General features: G+C 44.1%; 1 protein-coding gene across 3 annotated transcripts in view; it reads right to left on the reverse strand.

Annotated features, from left to right (window-relative positions):
- Nucleotides 1-202: 202 nt before the first annotated feature.
- Nucleotides 203-16,230, reverse strand: part of AFG2A (AFG2 AAA ATPase homolog A) — a 271,565-nt gene continuing 255,537 nt past the window's right edge. For 2 of the 3 annotated variants that reach the window (XM_081303101.1, XM_081303100.1), the window contains exon 15: nucleotides 203-2,527. In XM_081303101.1, the coding sequence (XP_081159227.1) occupies nucleotides 2,351-2,527 (177 nt within the window). In that variant the 3' untranslated portion in view covers nucleotides 203-2,350. The remainder of the gene's footprint in view (nucleotides 2,528-16,230) is intronic. The other variant, XM_081303099.1, reaches the window with a different exon arrangement.

Here is a 16,230-nt window from a genome sequence, read left to right on the forward strand (position 1 = left end):
CTTTGAACTCTAAGATCCTCCTGCCTCATCCTCCCCAGCCACTGGGATTACAGGAATGTGCCACTGCGCCTGGTGAGAAATAACTTAATTCTATCTTTACAGCAATTTTTCTTTACCTTCTTTTAAGATATATTAAACAGGTACTTCAGTTTTATTCTTCTATAAATTTAATCTTTTATGAAAGTACAAAACCTACGTATTATATAAAAAATCTGTTTTACACATTAGAAATAAGACAGAACTAAATAAAAGTTAGATTAAATTCTTGGCCACGAAGAAATAAAAGTTTTCTAAGTTCACTGTTAAAAGAAGAAGGAAAAAACCCTCAAACCTTTTCAAATTAAAATCTCTTGGAACACTGAAAAGGTATGTCAATGTAAATATAGCTGAAACGGCAAAAGAATCTGGACCGAAGGCAAAACTTCTGACCAAAATCATGCCAAAAAATAAATTGACTTTAAGAGAGGAAGCTAGTCATTTTCTTTCCTTGAGAAACTTAAATTTTCCATGGCATTTACCACGTATCCCATCAGAAACAACCCAAGTAAGAGGATAATGCACTGTTGTAAACCCCTAACAGGAGAGGCTAGACTGGAAGCAAAGTTCTCACGGAGACGAAGCTGTCACCAGTGACTCTGCCACTGCTCTTGGGTGTGAGTCAGATTTTGCCATTGCTGTTGTAAAAAGAGTACAAACTTCAAATGAAGGAGTGGAATGCTACCTGGAGATGTAAAAAACAACTGGTTTATAATTGTAAGATGTAGTGCTCAGTCCTCTACGATCCTCTTAAGCTAGCAACTCCTACTCCTGTGTGTGGCCACAGTGTGACAGGGACCTCGCTCCAGGTCTGAAGTCTCCCACTCTGAGGGCAGCCACCCACATACGCTAGCTTACCAACTGACTCCTGGCTCTGAAGCCTGATCTCATTCATCTTCTTACATTTTATACCTTTGTGCCCAGTACTCCTGAGTTTCCAGACACAAGGAGTGGACAACGTGGACTGCACTGAGTCCATGGAGCTGACTGAAGGACAGGATCATGATGTTGGTATAAAAACCATCATGGAATGCTCAGGCATTCAAAAGGAGAAGACCACCATTATCAGTGCCTCTATTCCAAACACCCTGGTAGGATGTGAAACACTGGGAAGACAGTAGAAATACTGCAGCAGCTTTCCTTCCCAAAGGGAGTTCCTCCCCAGGATCTGGAGAGGGTCTTTTCCATTCAGACAGTATGCACTGCAACTCCCCTGGCCCCCTCCTTAATTTTTTTTTTTTTTTTTTTGAGACAGGGCCTGCTAAGTTGCTGAGGCTGGCCTCCAGCCCGTGGTCCTCCTGCCTCAGCTTTCCGAGTCACTGGGATTACAGGTGTGCTCACTGACAAGTGTGTGATTTGGAGGCTAGTGAATTGCTTTCCAGGTTTCAAAGGGTCTTTATGAAGCATTAAAGTGTCCAGAAATCCTGAGGACATATAAATAGACACATAAATATAAAACATAGTTAGATTATACCATAATACAATATGAAGAGTACATTTTAAAAAAATTTATTTTTGAACAGAAAAGTTCACTTGTAACCTGAAAATACATATGAATTTAAACATTAATACTTTATATATGATGTATTTATAGCATTTTAGGAAAAAAAAAATCAAGCCTACTGCTGTTCTGGGCTTAGAATGGCCTTACAATGATAATTTTTAACCTTAAGATGGCATGATTTACACGAAACAAGTTCTTTGGTGGTGCTAGGGGCTGAACCAATGGCTTGGGCATGGCTGGCAAGCTCTTCACTACGGCCCAGCCTTGACCTAACAAGACTCTTCTCTGCCACAGATGCAGGTGTGAGTTATAATGAGGACAACCATGCATTTGCAAACAAGGCCACAGACACCTGGTGGCATCTGGATATTCCATTGGCTGGTCTTCCAAAAACAAAGCTCAGTATTTTCCACGATGCCTTCATCCACATACATTCCCTGTCTTGTTGTTTGAGAGAGATGCCTAAGGTGGGACACTTAGGAGGCACCAGAGTGGATTCTAGAGCAAGGAAATCATCTCAAGGGATGAACGGACCAGGTCAAAAATGAAAAGGCTAAGCATTTTAAACTTGGCATACATTTCCAGAGAAAACTAACGTAAACTCATATCCACAGATTTTTCAATGCATCCATACAATTCAAAACGTGTGTAAAGACTAAAGTCCCTCAGTTCAAGTGAAATTACTTCGAACAATTTATCTAGTAGGGATTTAAAAAAAACCACTTTTATGGCAAAATTAAAAAACAAAAAATAAGACAAAACCAATGTTTCTCTAGAAAGGAGTCTGGCATAACGGATGTGGGGATTTTCTCAGAGTGTATGCAGCCCACTCTTCTCTTGATACTCTTCATAAAAGCGTCTCAGTGACTCAGGGATTCGCGGGGCCACAGTGCTCAAGGCTTGAGTAAAATGCCTTTTCATAATGCAGTTGGCTTTGATGTTTTCTTCCAGAGCCAGGAGAGCTGCCTCTCTGCAGACGGCTATGATCTGAAAATAAAAATACACACAAGGAGAGGAAAACAATCAACACTCTTTTTTCAGAAATGTGATATTCCAAATATTCATTCGTGATAACTTGTACACCATAAGCACGTTGCTAAAAATTTCTGCCAGTTATTCCACCCAAATTTTTAAAAGGATACAAAGAAACCATATCCAGTTTCCTGTTCCTTCCTTCATTCCAAAATAATGTAACAAGCACTTGGAATCAGGAGCACAAAGCTGTGTAAGATAAGGCACATGCGCTCTTGCGTTTGCTCCTAACTGCAAAGGAAGGACTTACCACCCAGGCTTTTAGGGCGGGGTGGGGGTGGGGCATGGGAGAGGTTGGGGAGGAGGTGCTGCAGAGAAGGCTTGTTCACCAGCACACCTGTCACAGCCCAGACCTCCAGATCCTTTCAATTGGATGCACTCCAGCATGGAGAGGCATTTCTTTCTGTGCATCTTTTAAAGGAGTTCCTAAATCTTGGGACATCAGAGAGGGGTGTCCACATTTACTCTGGAAAGCCACATTAGAACAGAGAAGCGAATTCGATTTATTCAGGGAGGAAAGCTGGAAGAACTGGATGCAGGGGGAGGAGAAAGTTGGTGGGGGAAGGCGGAAGGGAAGGTTTCCAGCTCCCTGGACCTGAGAAGGGAAGCAGGCTGACGCCAGCCTCACTCTGAAGGCTCAGTGCTGTGGTGAAAGGCCATCTTGTGATTTTCAGGGCAGCAGGGAAAACAGTGATTGATATGGACTGCGCCCTCATATAGGTAAATGAAAGGCAGCTGAAACACATTTGTCCAGCCATTCAGCATCTTTCCTCTGTTTGTTCACTTACTGAAAAGAGCGCGTCTGCTTATGCTGGGCTAATGGCTGCCAAAGCAGTTTAGTGGCTTTTTAGGGGATTTAGCAGCATGTTTTGGGAGCTTTCAAAAAAAAAAAAAATCACACATAGATTTAGGTGGCTTTGTCAAATGACGACAATGTAGCTATTAGTTTGGGGCTCCATTAATGAGCACTGAAGTTAACCATGGTGGCTATGCATGTCAATGCTGTTCCCAAAAGAGTGGCTCCCGACTTGTAGGAGGGAAAAACAACACCTCCAGGGATTAGTGAAACCACTTCACCCCATGTTCTGGTGCAAAAAGAGTTCTTTTCAAAACAAGACTGTGAGAATTAATAAGCACAGCAAAAGCCGGGAAGTGCCCGCACGGTGAGCTGGCTGCGCAGTGGCCCCGCAGTGTTCTGGCAAGACCCTGGGAACCTCCGAAAATGGAGGTGAAGGGGCCAAGTTGGGAGAGTCCACCCCAACTAAGCAGCACTTCTTCACCTGGGCAATAACTTGAAGCCACGGTTGCAGGGCTGAGGTCTGAATAACTGCATCCGGCTGGCGGCAGGCCCCCCAGGACAGGAGGGTGTTCACTAGGCAGCTCTCCAGGCTGCAGGGGTAGGGAAGCCATGGTCCTCAGGCCAATGCCACTTCCTGCATGCTCACTAGCTGAGATGTACCTCAGAGAGTACAGAGCCCAGCACCTAACAATTCCCGAGTACTTTCTATATATGCCAGATGGGAACTAACTACTGCACTAACTTGCTGTGTGGTGATGCCCAGGTTTTTGCACAATGCTCACAGGTGGTGTGAAGTGTTGGAAGTTGTCAAATGGAGCAGCCAGGCAAGCCCATGTGAAGTGCTGGTGGAGGGGTGTTGAGCAAGGAAGGAGAGAGACCCAAAGCCTGGTGAGTTCTGGGATTGGGCTTGCATGGCCAGATGGCAGGCAGCCGGCATAAAGTGGGAGAGAGAGAGATGACTGTGAAGGCACAAGAAGGTCAGTAAATGGAGGGAGCACAAGTGGCATGTCACTGAGGGAAGCCTAAAAGCCCATGCTTCCGTCTTCTCCCTAAGTAATTCCTTTTGGAAAATCACTTTCTTCGTTTGCACCTGTATCTGCAGATTTTTCTATAAGCTCTGCATTGAGTTTCATGGTAGCTTCCTTGCTAGTAACACAGGGGGCTCTGGTGGTGAGACACACAGAGGAGTGTGGCCCCTTGAAAGGTAGCTGTTTGTTACACTGGAGCCTCTAGTGCATGCTAACATTCGAGAGCAATCCCTTACTATTCCCAGTGGTGGCCTGACCTTCACAAACCATTCCATCCAAGCCAGGAGACTGAGTTTTGACTGGGAAATGCCTGGGCTACACAGGGATGAACTTTCCAGAGACAATGGAATCCTCACTTGCGGGCTGAATGTGAAGGCGCCTTTCTTGGCAGGGAAGGAGTACAGCTGCTGGCACTCCCTAGGGTGGCAGAGGGCCACCTGAGCTCAATACTTGCTTCAAGATACGCCACACCGGTTTGTTTATTGGAAATGCCCAAAAGAACAAGTCAACTTGGCAATCCTCTCTGCTATTTTTCCATCATATTTACCTAGTAGTTTACAATCAGTAACTGCCAACTGCAAATAGGACCCTGTGGATCAGTCAGCACTATGGTCTAGCTACTCTCCGCAGTGACTACACAGGCCAAGTGCAGATCCAGAGCTGTCTCGATGCACTCACTCCTCCTGCCCTCAGGACCCAGCAGGGAAGGACATGGGTTACTTCCACATGTGCCCAGGATCAGAAGTACTGCCAGGAAGGCATAAGGGAAGTGCTTTGGTGTGGAAAGAAGGAAGAAATTCCTGTTTTGTAAATGAAGTGTGAAGAACAGAATTTAGATACACACGGGTCTGTTAAGGACATCCTGACTAAAAAGAATAAAGTCAAGAAATTGCAAGGTAGGAAAAAGAGACTAAGGATTATGCTCAACCAGCCTCAGAGCCAAAATGGAGAATTTTTTTTTTTTTTTTTTTTAAACAGGAGCAATGTTACAATCAAATATAACAAAAAATAACAATGACTCAAAGTCACATGAACCACAATGGCAGTGAAAGCTAGTCAAGGACAGTCAACTCCCAGTTCTGGAGCCTGTGAAGGCAGAGCAGGTACAGCCGCAAACCAAATCCACAAGCGGCTGATGCACAAGACCTGACAGAGCGCAATTCTCAAAGGTTCCTTTTGCTTTTATTCCTTCCTCATAACAGGGCTTCTTAGTAGAAATTCCAAAAGGAAAAAAATTAAGTGTTTCCAAAGTGCATCTTTCCCACGTCTGGCCAGTACCCTGCAAGTACTTCTACTTATGTTTCATACAATCGAGACTTTGTCAGCTGTACTTAAAGTTTGCTGACTGAAGATGAAGTAAGTTATAAAAACTGTTCAATACTGTGATTTACGTTTATCTCCAGCAATGTTCTTAATCTAGGCACTACTCTAGGTTCAGTTCTTTTTGCAAAAGTAATATAAATTAGAAATTCTAAGAATACAACCATGCCTGTGCTAGTTTTGAAGGAGACTTCTTTAGGGGTCAAAAGTGTCACACAGGGACAGGATCTTCTTTGCTTCATTGTCATGGAAAACAACCGCACTGGGAGTGAGAAAGACTGTTTCTACAGAGCACACAGGGACCCCAGCTCAGCTCACCACCCTGTTAGGATCACATCCCAGACCAAGCAGGCCGGGGCCGGGCCGTTTCAGCCATGGGGGATTCAGCTGATTTTCCCATAAGGGCACATCAGAACGTCACTAAGATGTGGAGGTGAACACACAAATCTGAATCAGACTCCCTGGAGTATCAAACTAGTCTGTTTCTTTCTTAGCCCTCTGAGTTCTTTGACTTCTCTGGCAGAGAGGGTTTTAGAAGCCTTCCTCGAATCCCTTTGCCATCCCGCACGTTCCTCCACCAGCTGCAGCGGAGGTCATTTCCATGTGCTCCTCACTAACTGTCAGCAAGGTTGCTTTTGCCATTAAGCTGCAGAAGCAGACATGGCTTGGCTGAGTGTATATCCTTTCTCAGTTTTTACTAAAAATGGGTGGTCAAGCTTTTAGAACACATACATGCCTGTGGCGAAGGTGAAAACATGACCTGTTTACGGAAAGGAGAAAACAAGACAAAAGGTGGCAGCGTGGGCCTGAGAGCTTGCTGCCAGAGCTGGACTCTGACAAGCTTTTGTTCAGTGGCCATGACACCATTTCTTTGGTGCCAGCTTGCCACAAACTCTCTTTCCATTCATTCCTCAGTCCAAACAGATCTGACCATCAGACATCTGACAGAAATAAAAAACAAACAGGAACTCCATATGAAAGAGTCAGACATATCTGAGATGATTCCTAAGAGGCAGGAAAAGATTTCTATGAAATGTTTAGAAATCCTCAAAACAGAGTCCCTGAAAAAAATAGCAAATAATTACTTTCAAATGCACAAAAAAGTAACTCTGCGATGGAGACAAAGGGACATGTGAGGATGGGTTTCCATGAAAAGGAGGGCCTCAGCAACAATACAGCAGTAACTGGATTACTCGAGACAGTCCCGCTGCGACCGTGCGGGAGGCGACCCTGGGATGGGAGGCTCTTGACCACTGAACCTTGGGAAATCTAATTACTTCACGTTTAAATGCAAGAGGGCAAGAAAGGAAATTGCACAGAATTCGGAACACCATGAAGAGTCAGAACAATGTCATACTTCAGTGTGGAAAAAAAACGAAACCTCTTCTCCATAGCTGCCGGCTCTTCCCCTGCCCACCAGATGAGAAGAGTTTGAACAGGTGGCCCAGCTTAGCGGAGGGAGAGCAGGCCCGCAGCGGAGGCAGACAGCAGCGGTTTCTAAGGTACAGTCAAGTCGAAGGCTGCCCGCCACGAGGCCATCAGCAGAAGACCCTGCAATGCGGACTCTGTCCAAGTGTGCTCTCTCCTGCGCAGGACCTTCTCAGTTCCACAGTAGTGCCAGCTTCTTTTTTTGGTGCCTTGAGAGATTAGGAACCCTTATAAAGTTTTATCACAGAACTTCCTCCTCTGCAGGTCCCTGCTCTTGGCTGGCTGCAAACAGACTGTAGCAGTGACAACAGGAGAGTGGAGGCACAGTGGCACGTAAGCATGGAGAGAGGGGAGGCTGCTGCCAGTGCACCTGTGCAGAGGGGGTCTAGGGGTTGCCCTCCTAACAGAGATGCTGAAGTTCTAACTTGACCTTTGCCAATAAACTACCTTGGCAATTATCATTATCCTCAAGATGGAGGGGTAACAGAGATTCTAATGCGGCTCATACAACCAACGAAAGTTCTGTTTGGTTCTGTCACCCTCCTTCCCCCCCTACCAGCAGGGACAGGGAGCTCTTGGATCTGTGAGGAAAATGAGGGCACCAATTTTAAACGTGCCAGAAGTGAAGTTTCTTGAATGGATGACATTAAGCAAGGAAAAGTAGCTCGTGATTGCTGGATTCATGCACCTACTTTTAACATGGCAGGCAATTTGAAAGTTATAGGAAACCACGGCTGCATGCTGGAGGCTGGGATTAAGAACACAAGGATGCGACCCTGGGCGCTTTCTGGCACAGCTGGGGCAAGGGTTCAGGAGGGGCGGAGCTGGAGGGGAGGGAGGCCCCTGTCCTCTCAACTGCAGCTGCACACTGAATTCACATACTGGCAGAGATGCTGTCTCTGTGCTGCTCCTGCTGTTTGGCATGAAGAAAGCCCGCCTTCCAGCAAGGCTAATCTCAGTTTCTTTGTATTTCAAGTGTACTAAATAGCTTTGAAGAATCCACCAAAAGAAATAGGCTGCAGTGCTTTAAAAAGTCTGAGGTATTTTCAAGAAAGCGGTTTTGTTAACAGGGTCTTCTGTCTGAAACACCTGTGACCTGTTGAGCTTAATTGGGCTGCAGCTGGTGCTGGCTGGGATGCTGGGCCGAGGGCCTGGGGCTGGCATTGTGTTTGCCTGGCTCCCGCCCCTTGCTTTTCTTTTCACTCTCAGAGTCCTACGACCTCCCTCTCTGTGTGTCTGAGGGATTAGGAACCCAGTAGAGAGCCTATCCTGCTGCGCATGAGCAGCCAGTGCTGAAGAGGCTGCGTGGGGGAAGCCAGCAGAGGTCCCTCCCTTGGGGCGCATTGAGCCCTGCTCAAGATGGCCGAATGGAGATGTGACTTGAGAGCATACAGTAGGCACCTGGCAAATGAGAGCCAGATGGTCACAGGCACAGACAGTGAGAGCTGCCCCACACTGCCAAGAAGGCAGCTCGAAGAGCAAGGCCAGAAGGGGATTCAGAGGGAGGCCAGCAGTGCTTACCTAAATTGGTCCTTTAAAATGCCACTCATGGAAAACTGAGGGGTGAGGTCAGAAGTGAGAACTTTGGAGAACAGACTTCAGATCTGAGGAACGACCCAACTAGTGCTCTTGGTCTGAATCCCCTTGCAAAACAAGCTTCAGGATCATTGATGCATCTGGGCTTATGTTACAGTCACATGATCTCAAATGCCACATAGTATGAGTCCCAAGAAAATAAAAAGTTCTCTGAAGACACATTCAAAGCCAGTGACGGAGAAGGGAAAAAAAATGGGTTGCTTAATTTTGCTCAATAAAAGTCATTCTGAGGCCTTCAAAATACGTAGCTGCAGTGTTTAGTCTTCACTCCTGCTCACGTGCAGAAGCCTGGAATAGTTTATGCTTTTAAAAAATTTGTACACACATAGTGATTGTTCCAGAGAGCTTTTGGGATGAAAGGATCTTGAGTTCTGACATCTTATTTAATTGTTCCAGCATGTGGTTTCTACAACCATTTGCACCTGTGGGAAATTCAGGTATTTTTAACTTCCCTTGAACCAAAACAAGGTAAAAAAGAAGTACTTTAGCTTTGCAAAGAACACATCCACTGATGTGGAAACAGGGAGAACAGGACCCTGGTGGGGAAAGAGCCCCTTTTCATTCACTTACTCAAGAAATCTCTGTGACCAGCCTGTAGGTGTCAGACACTGGGGTGGGGGCTGGGGCACAGCAGAGAGGAAGCAGAGTCCGGCTTTCTGTGAACAAGTGTGAGGCTCGGGCTCTTCCACACAGCCCTCCGAATTGGTGTGCGTGCATCCGCGGAGGGCGCCACCTCGCCACTGGCCACGCCTCTGGTTCTAGGGCTGTTTGTCGTTGGCATTTTCACTGCCCACATTCTGTCACACTGCAGCTGTGGAGGCCTGAGTCCTTTGTGTTCAGTGTCTGCTTCCCTCTCCAGACTAAGTTCCAAGAAGGCTCTGCAGCCTTGGTCTTGCTCTTTGTCAGGCACACTGCTAGCATGTTAGATAGAATGTAAACTAGTTTTTGCCTTTTAAACACACACCCCTTCTGCCAGAACAAGTTCAACCAAGATACCTGCCTACTAAAGACTAAAAGAGCTCAGAGGTGTTATTTGCAGGCCTTTGTTGGGCTGGCGACCAGCTATGGCCAGAAAGCAGGCAGACCCCTGAAGAGGCTCTGAACTCTGAGCAAAGGCACTCAGCATGGGAGAGAGGACAGGAAGACAGAAGGATGTCCTGGGGAGAGGAAAGCAAGCCAAGCTCAGCTATCCGAGAGCTCCAGGACTCCTTCCCAACTCTGAAGGGCCTGACCCTCAATGCCAGGACTCTGGGAACCCCAGAGACACAGGCTGAGGAGGGGCAGGGCTGGGTAAGGGTGTTAGAGTATTAACATACCCTACTCCCTCACCTGTCAGTCATCTTCACTGTCAGGCCCCACACCACGCCCCACTGACAGATGTACATAGCAGCCTGCTTTGACACCCTGGCTCAGGATGCCCTGTGCAGTCCACTTCAGGATCCTGGTTTCTGAACACTTGCTGAGTGGTGTATTCTGTGGGGTTAGAGCCTTCTGCACTTTTACCTGCAGTCTTAATCTATAATGAGCCTCTACTTCCTTCCCATTTTCCAATCAGCTGCAGGTTGACCTGGGCTGACCAGCAAGATTCCTTGGCACCCCTAAAAACTTTTAAAAGAGTATTTAGTGTCAATGGCTATTTGTGATAAACAGAAAAAAGTGACTGGCCCCTCAGTAGCTAAGGATATGTGAAGACAGGTCCTGGTGAGCACACACCAGGGAGGTTATTTATCCTACACTTATTTTATGGACGTCATTCTCAATAACAGTTGTATTATTTCTCAGAGAAAGGAAGGCTCTTTCCCTGCCTCTAGCATATATATAAAGTGGATGTAAATTAAATGGCAGCACACCATCACCATCAAATAAGATATTCTGAAAAAGCCCAGAATATTCTCACATGTCTTCTTTATTTTTGCATTTCTGAGGTGTTTTCCACTGGTTGGTAATGCTTATGTTGTTTACAAGCCATTGATTGAGAAGCTGACATTACATTATTTTGTTTTAAATTCAAATAATTATAAAGTGGCATTGTCTCATCTGTTAGATGAACTGGCTGCTACTCATGTTTCACCTATTCTGTTTATTTGATTGTCCATATGGAAACATTCTTAATGCACAGCCTACAGATGCCCAGATGAATCTAAGAACACAACAGATACCTATGGAAACATAAACCTGTGGATACATGTTTGTATTTTTCTAGACAGAGGGTTCAAAACTTTTATCATAATCTTTAATCGAAGAGCTACTGCTCTAGTAAGCATATTCCAGATCTTCTAAATCCTGTAGATGCTTTCCCATTTCCCCTTTCCAGATGACTCAGGCTGGCACACAACTTGCCTGTAATTGCCACACTGGGGAGTCCAGGAAACACAAGGAACTGACTGCATCATGCTAGAGGTGGGAAGTTTTTACTTTCTAAGGCCCTCTTACATCCCTGAGAATTGACAGTTGCCCCTGAGTGTAACTAAATACTTATTTACATCTTTATTGAAATGTAGAGGAACCTAAAGACTTACATCTTAGTTTTATCAAAACAAACAAAAAATGAGCTTGGCAATAAGGCACTCTGAGTGCAAATTTAGGCACACCAGTAAAGAAATGCAAAACCTGAGTTCTCAAGATCAGATCAGAGTTCACAAGTGGCACATATTAATGTGTGTGATTTGAGTGAACCCATGAGTGAATTTTTGATGTTTGATAATAGCACTACATGCTGGGTATTTACAAACTGCAGGAGTAGATTCCTTATCTGCAAAATTATATGGACTGTTGACTTTTAAGGAGTGAGACAAAAGGAGAAAAGGATACGGAAAATCTGATCTTACTGATTTAAAAGCTAACAGTGAGATCCAGCTCTTGTTTTTAACAAGAAGATTATATATGAGATGCAACTTAAAAGGTGGCAAATACTTGCAAAAGCTCTATAGGGTATTTCTGTGCCCAGGCTAGGGTGAGAATAAAGATGATGCAGGTTTTAAAGGCCTGAGCCCAAATATTTCTATTTTCTCATCTGACAATTAAGTCCATTATCAAACCTAAACACCTCTTTGTTAACTACTGTTATTCTCCTTTGCGAGAAGGCTAATAAGCAAATAAGTTCTGTGTCAAGTTCAGCAAAAAGAAAAGCCAGAAAGTCTTCTAAAGACAGACATGAAAATATCTGTTAAGCCTAAACTAAAACTTAGGATAAAGGCGATATGGACAGTCCACAGATGTGGAAAGGGCTGCAGAAAAAGAATGGTGAGAGAGAGTGGGGCTACCGGCTGACAATGGATGACGCATGCTCCAAAAAAATTAAAATAAGTATGTGATGTTTAGATATGTATTAAATATAATTAAATGTATTAAAATATATTAAATATATGCTTAAAAGATATATTTAAATTACCACTTGGTGAGGCTGTTTGGTATTGGAAATGCAGTAATTTGTATCTTTGACAAGCTAATGGTGAATTTTTTTTTTTTTTTTTTTTTGGCAGGATACCAGGAATTGAACTCAGGGGCACTTGACTACTGAGCCACATCCCCAGCCCTATTTTGAATTTTATTTAGAGTCAGGGTCTCACTGAGTTGCTTACTGCCTCACCATTGCTGAGGCTGGCTTTGACCTTGGGATTCTCCTGCCTCAGCCTCCAGAGCCATTGGGATTATAGGTGTGCGCCACAGTGCCTGGCGTAATGGTAAATTTTTTTTAAAGGATAGATTATCCAGTTTTAAAAATCTTGGGGCTGGAGTTGTGACTCAGCAGTAGAGCGCTCACCTAGCATGTTCGAGGCCCTGGGTTCAATTCTCAGCACCACATAAAAATAAATAAAACAGAGGTACTGTATTCAACTACAACCAAAAAATACATATTAAAAAAACCCTAAAGTCATAAAATCAAGTAAATCTGAGTATATATGTATATATATGCATATATGTATGCTCACCTATACATGTTTAATAAATTTTAGGACTATATCCATACATTTTACATTATTTTAAACTAGGCAAGCTTTTCTCACATTTCTAATCATTAAAAAAATGCATAGTTGGAAAGAAACTACTAGATATTTCTATTGAGCAAAATTTTTTTACACAGAGCTGTGAGTCAGGTGGGCACGAGGGGTCACCATAGAACGGAAACAGCTCTGAGGTCTCTCAGTCAATGTGTTCCCTATTATGAAGGGTAAAGGACCCACATGAAAGTGCCTTCTGATGTTGTCAAGAGGAGGAGATGCAAGCGGGGTGCCCAGGTTTCCTCTCATAGAGGAACTTTTTCATCTGGAGATCAAATGGCTAGCCTCGAGATAGCGAGGCTTTTGCAACACACATCTCCATTTTAGTATGCTGGCATCTAACAGGAGGCAAACCCAGGGTACCTTCAACTGGGTATGCTGAAGACCTCTTCTGCACGTTTCCTAACTACAATGAATAAGGTGAGAGCCAGCAGAAGACTGAAGCACGGATCCTGCCCCACCCCCAATTCCATTCTCTTTGAAATAACATGTCTACATCCACACATGTACACACACACATACACACACACACACATACGTGTAGACACAAATCCATTCACAAGACACATAACCTAAACTACTGTACTGGAGTATGACATACACATTACCACCCTCAGCTTCAAGACCCAGCATTTGTGAATTTTTACAAATCAAGTGGCCTGCTAAGATCCCATCAGTCTGGCAACAATCCAGCCTAGCTATACCTTTAACAAAAGAGTTCTGTAGTAAAACAGGATTTTACATGCTGACACAAAATATTTTAAAATATCTTTCTGATGACTGCTCATTTTAGCAGTATAGAATCTGAAACCCACAGACATACACAAATGTTACCATGAAAGATTATGTTAAGTTTTGGGTTAACCTCAGAATCATTAAATTTTTATATCAATCTTTTAATGAATACTTTTGATTTGTTTTCCTTCATGAGAAATCCAAGTGCTGAAAAGCCTTTAAGGCTCCATATCCTTTAATTGCCATGGCAAACACCAGGCTAACTCAGCAAGAGGCACTCAGGAGAGTTTACACAGTACGTTTGTGAACGCCTCTGAGCCAGGTCGACCAGTTTCTGCCTTAGCTTTTCTTATTTCTCCAAATACATGCGGTCAGTTGGGACATCTGCTAAACAGGAGGGCTCAATTGCTAGGGATAAAAATACAATTTGAATAAAAAAGGGGAATTTATTCTAATGATATAATTGGGTCTAACAGAACCTAAGGACAGGAGTGAGTTTGAGCATCCTCTATGCACCAAGCAGCAGCAGAAACCAGAATGCTATGTTGCCAGCGGGGGTTTGAACTCCTGGGTTCAAACCACCTTCCCGCCTCCGCTTCCAAGCAGCTGGGATTGCTGGAGCATGTCACTGTGTTTGGGTCTTTCCATAATTCTGTTTCTCTATTTTGGTTTTACTCCTCTTTCACTATAGAGTAACTTTTTTTTTTGAGGGGGTGTTACCAGGGATTGAACTCAGGGGTGCTTTACCACTGAGCCATATGCCCAGCCCTTTTTTCATATTTTATTTAGAGATAGGGTTTTGCTGAGTTGCTTAGGGCCTTGCTGAATTGCTGAGGCAGGCTTTGAACTCGAGATCAACCTGCCTCAGCTTCCTGAGCCGCTGGGATTTCAGGAGTGCACCAATACACTGGGCTAGAGCGAGCACATTTCCCATGTGGTAAAAAACATGACTGTGCACGATTCCTGTGTTTTAAAAGCTCACAGCTTTAGACATCAGAAAGTCCTCATTTACTCAGTCACAGTGACTAAAATCCTTTGGAGTCTGACTGTCTTGGTTCAGTCACTGGATGAGGAAAGGGTACAGGTGACAGGGTCAAACTGAATTAGGTCATTTCCTCTGTGTGTGTGTGTGATCTCACACAGGTGCTACAACAACTATTGTTTTTGGGTGGAGAAGGCATGGCCTCAGCAGGGCTGGACAGGTGATCTGAGACAGGCCCATGTTGGTTGGTGGGGGGAGAAGATGGAACCACTGCTTTCTCTCCTTTTCTGTGCACACCTCCATGTGTGTTGCTTATAAACTACTTTGTCTCAAATATGGTTTTGGTTACACCTGCCTCAAAATGTGTGTATTACACACTGATGACAGCCTGCTGCAAAGGTGCCACTTGGGGTCCATGCCCAGCAGTGCATACTTCCAAAGACCAGGGTTGGGCCTGCTGCCAGTCGTGCACCATACTGCTCACCTGAGGCCAAGATAACGTTTCAGGCTGTCCACCTGGTTTCCAGGCTACAGGTATTACCCAAAGACTCAAGGGCCACCAAGCAACTTTGAAAATTATGGAATCTTTAGAAGAAAAAAAATCAGATTATTGTTTTTGAATAAATAACAATAATAGGTCATGGGCAAAGTTAGAAGCATTTTGTGTTAAATTCATTCATTTTCTTGGCACCCAGAGAAGTCTCAATGAAAGAGAGAAAAAGCAAACAAAAAACTTTTTTTTTTTTTTTTTTTTTTTTTTTTTTTTGAGGGGAGAGGAGGTCATGAATAGCAAATGGATTAAAAAGGTCAGATCTGGAGTTGCTCAGTTGGGAAGTTTATGGAAATTTAATTTGGAGACAGTCCCTAAATTCAATTAAAACTGTGCATGTAACTGGAAACGCATGTTGACAGGGCTTAAGAAGAGAAATGAAGTGGCCACACTGCATGCTGGGAAGACTGACTTCCTTCTGTAATTCAGAGAGGCTGAAAGGCAATTTGAAGTGTCTTTCACAACAGCTCCATCCCACTTAGAAACTGGTCCAATTCTTTCGCAAAAAGAGAAGACAGGGAAGGTGGAGAAGATGGACACTTGGGTGAACAGTAGGGGAACAATACTTCCGGATGAAATGTTACTTTAACCATACCACACATACAACGTGAGGGAGCAGGAGAGGGCGAACTCGCTCACGTTCCTCCCAGCTTGAACAGTGCTGGACTCAGGGCTGATCCTGCTCACTTACACTCACGCCTCAGAGCTCCAGCACTGCACAGAAATTTTTTGAAGCAAATCCCATAATCATAATATTTAGTCACCCTATATTTGAGTAGATTATCTCTAAAAGAATGCTTTTTTAAAACAAAAAGGACAGAACCATACATCTTTACTCCATATTAAAAACAGCAATAATTCTTTAATATTATCAATACTTAGCCAGGGCCAACACTTTTCAGCAGTCCTTAGTGAATGGCAGCTGGTTTGTTTGACTTGGGATTAAAACAGAAGCAACACCTTGCACTGAGCTCCTATATCTCGTATCTAGAGGATTTGTCTTCCTCTCTAATCATTTGTGTTGAAAACAGTAGATCATATCCTAAATATGGTTTCCCACATCCTTTTATTTTGCTGACTGCACCCTGAGATGTTACCTACTGTTCCCCTGCCTCCCCTATTTCCTAGAGGCTTGCACAGGTTCAAGTCTGATTTTCTGAATAAACCCTCACAGGTGATGCCGAGATGCAAATGCCTGGCTGACCTTGGTCTGGGTCAG

The sequence above is a fragment of the Spermophilus citellus genome (assembly GCF_964194105.1).
Source record: "Spermophilus citellus genome assembly, chromosome: 8".
NCBI lineage: Eukaryota > Metazoa > Chordata > Mammalia > Rodentia > Sciuridae > Spermophilus > Spermophilus citellus.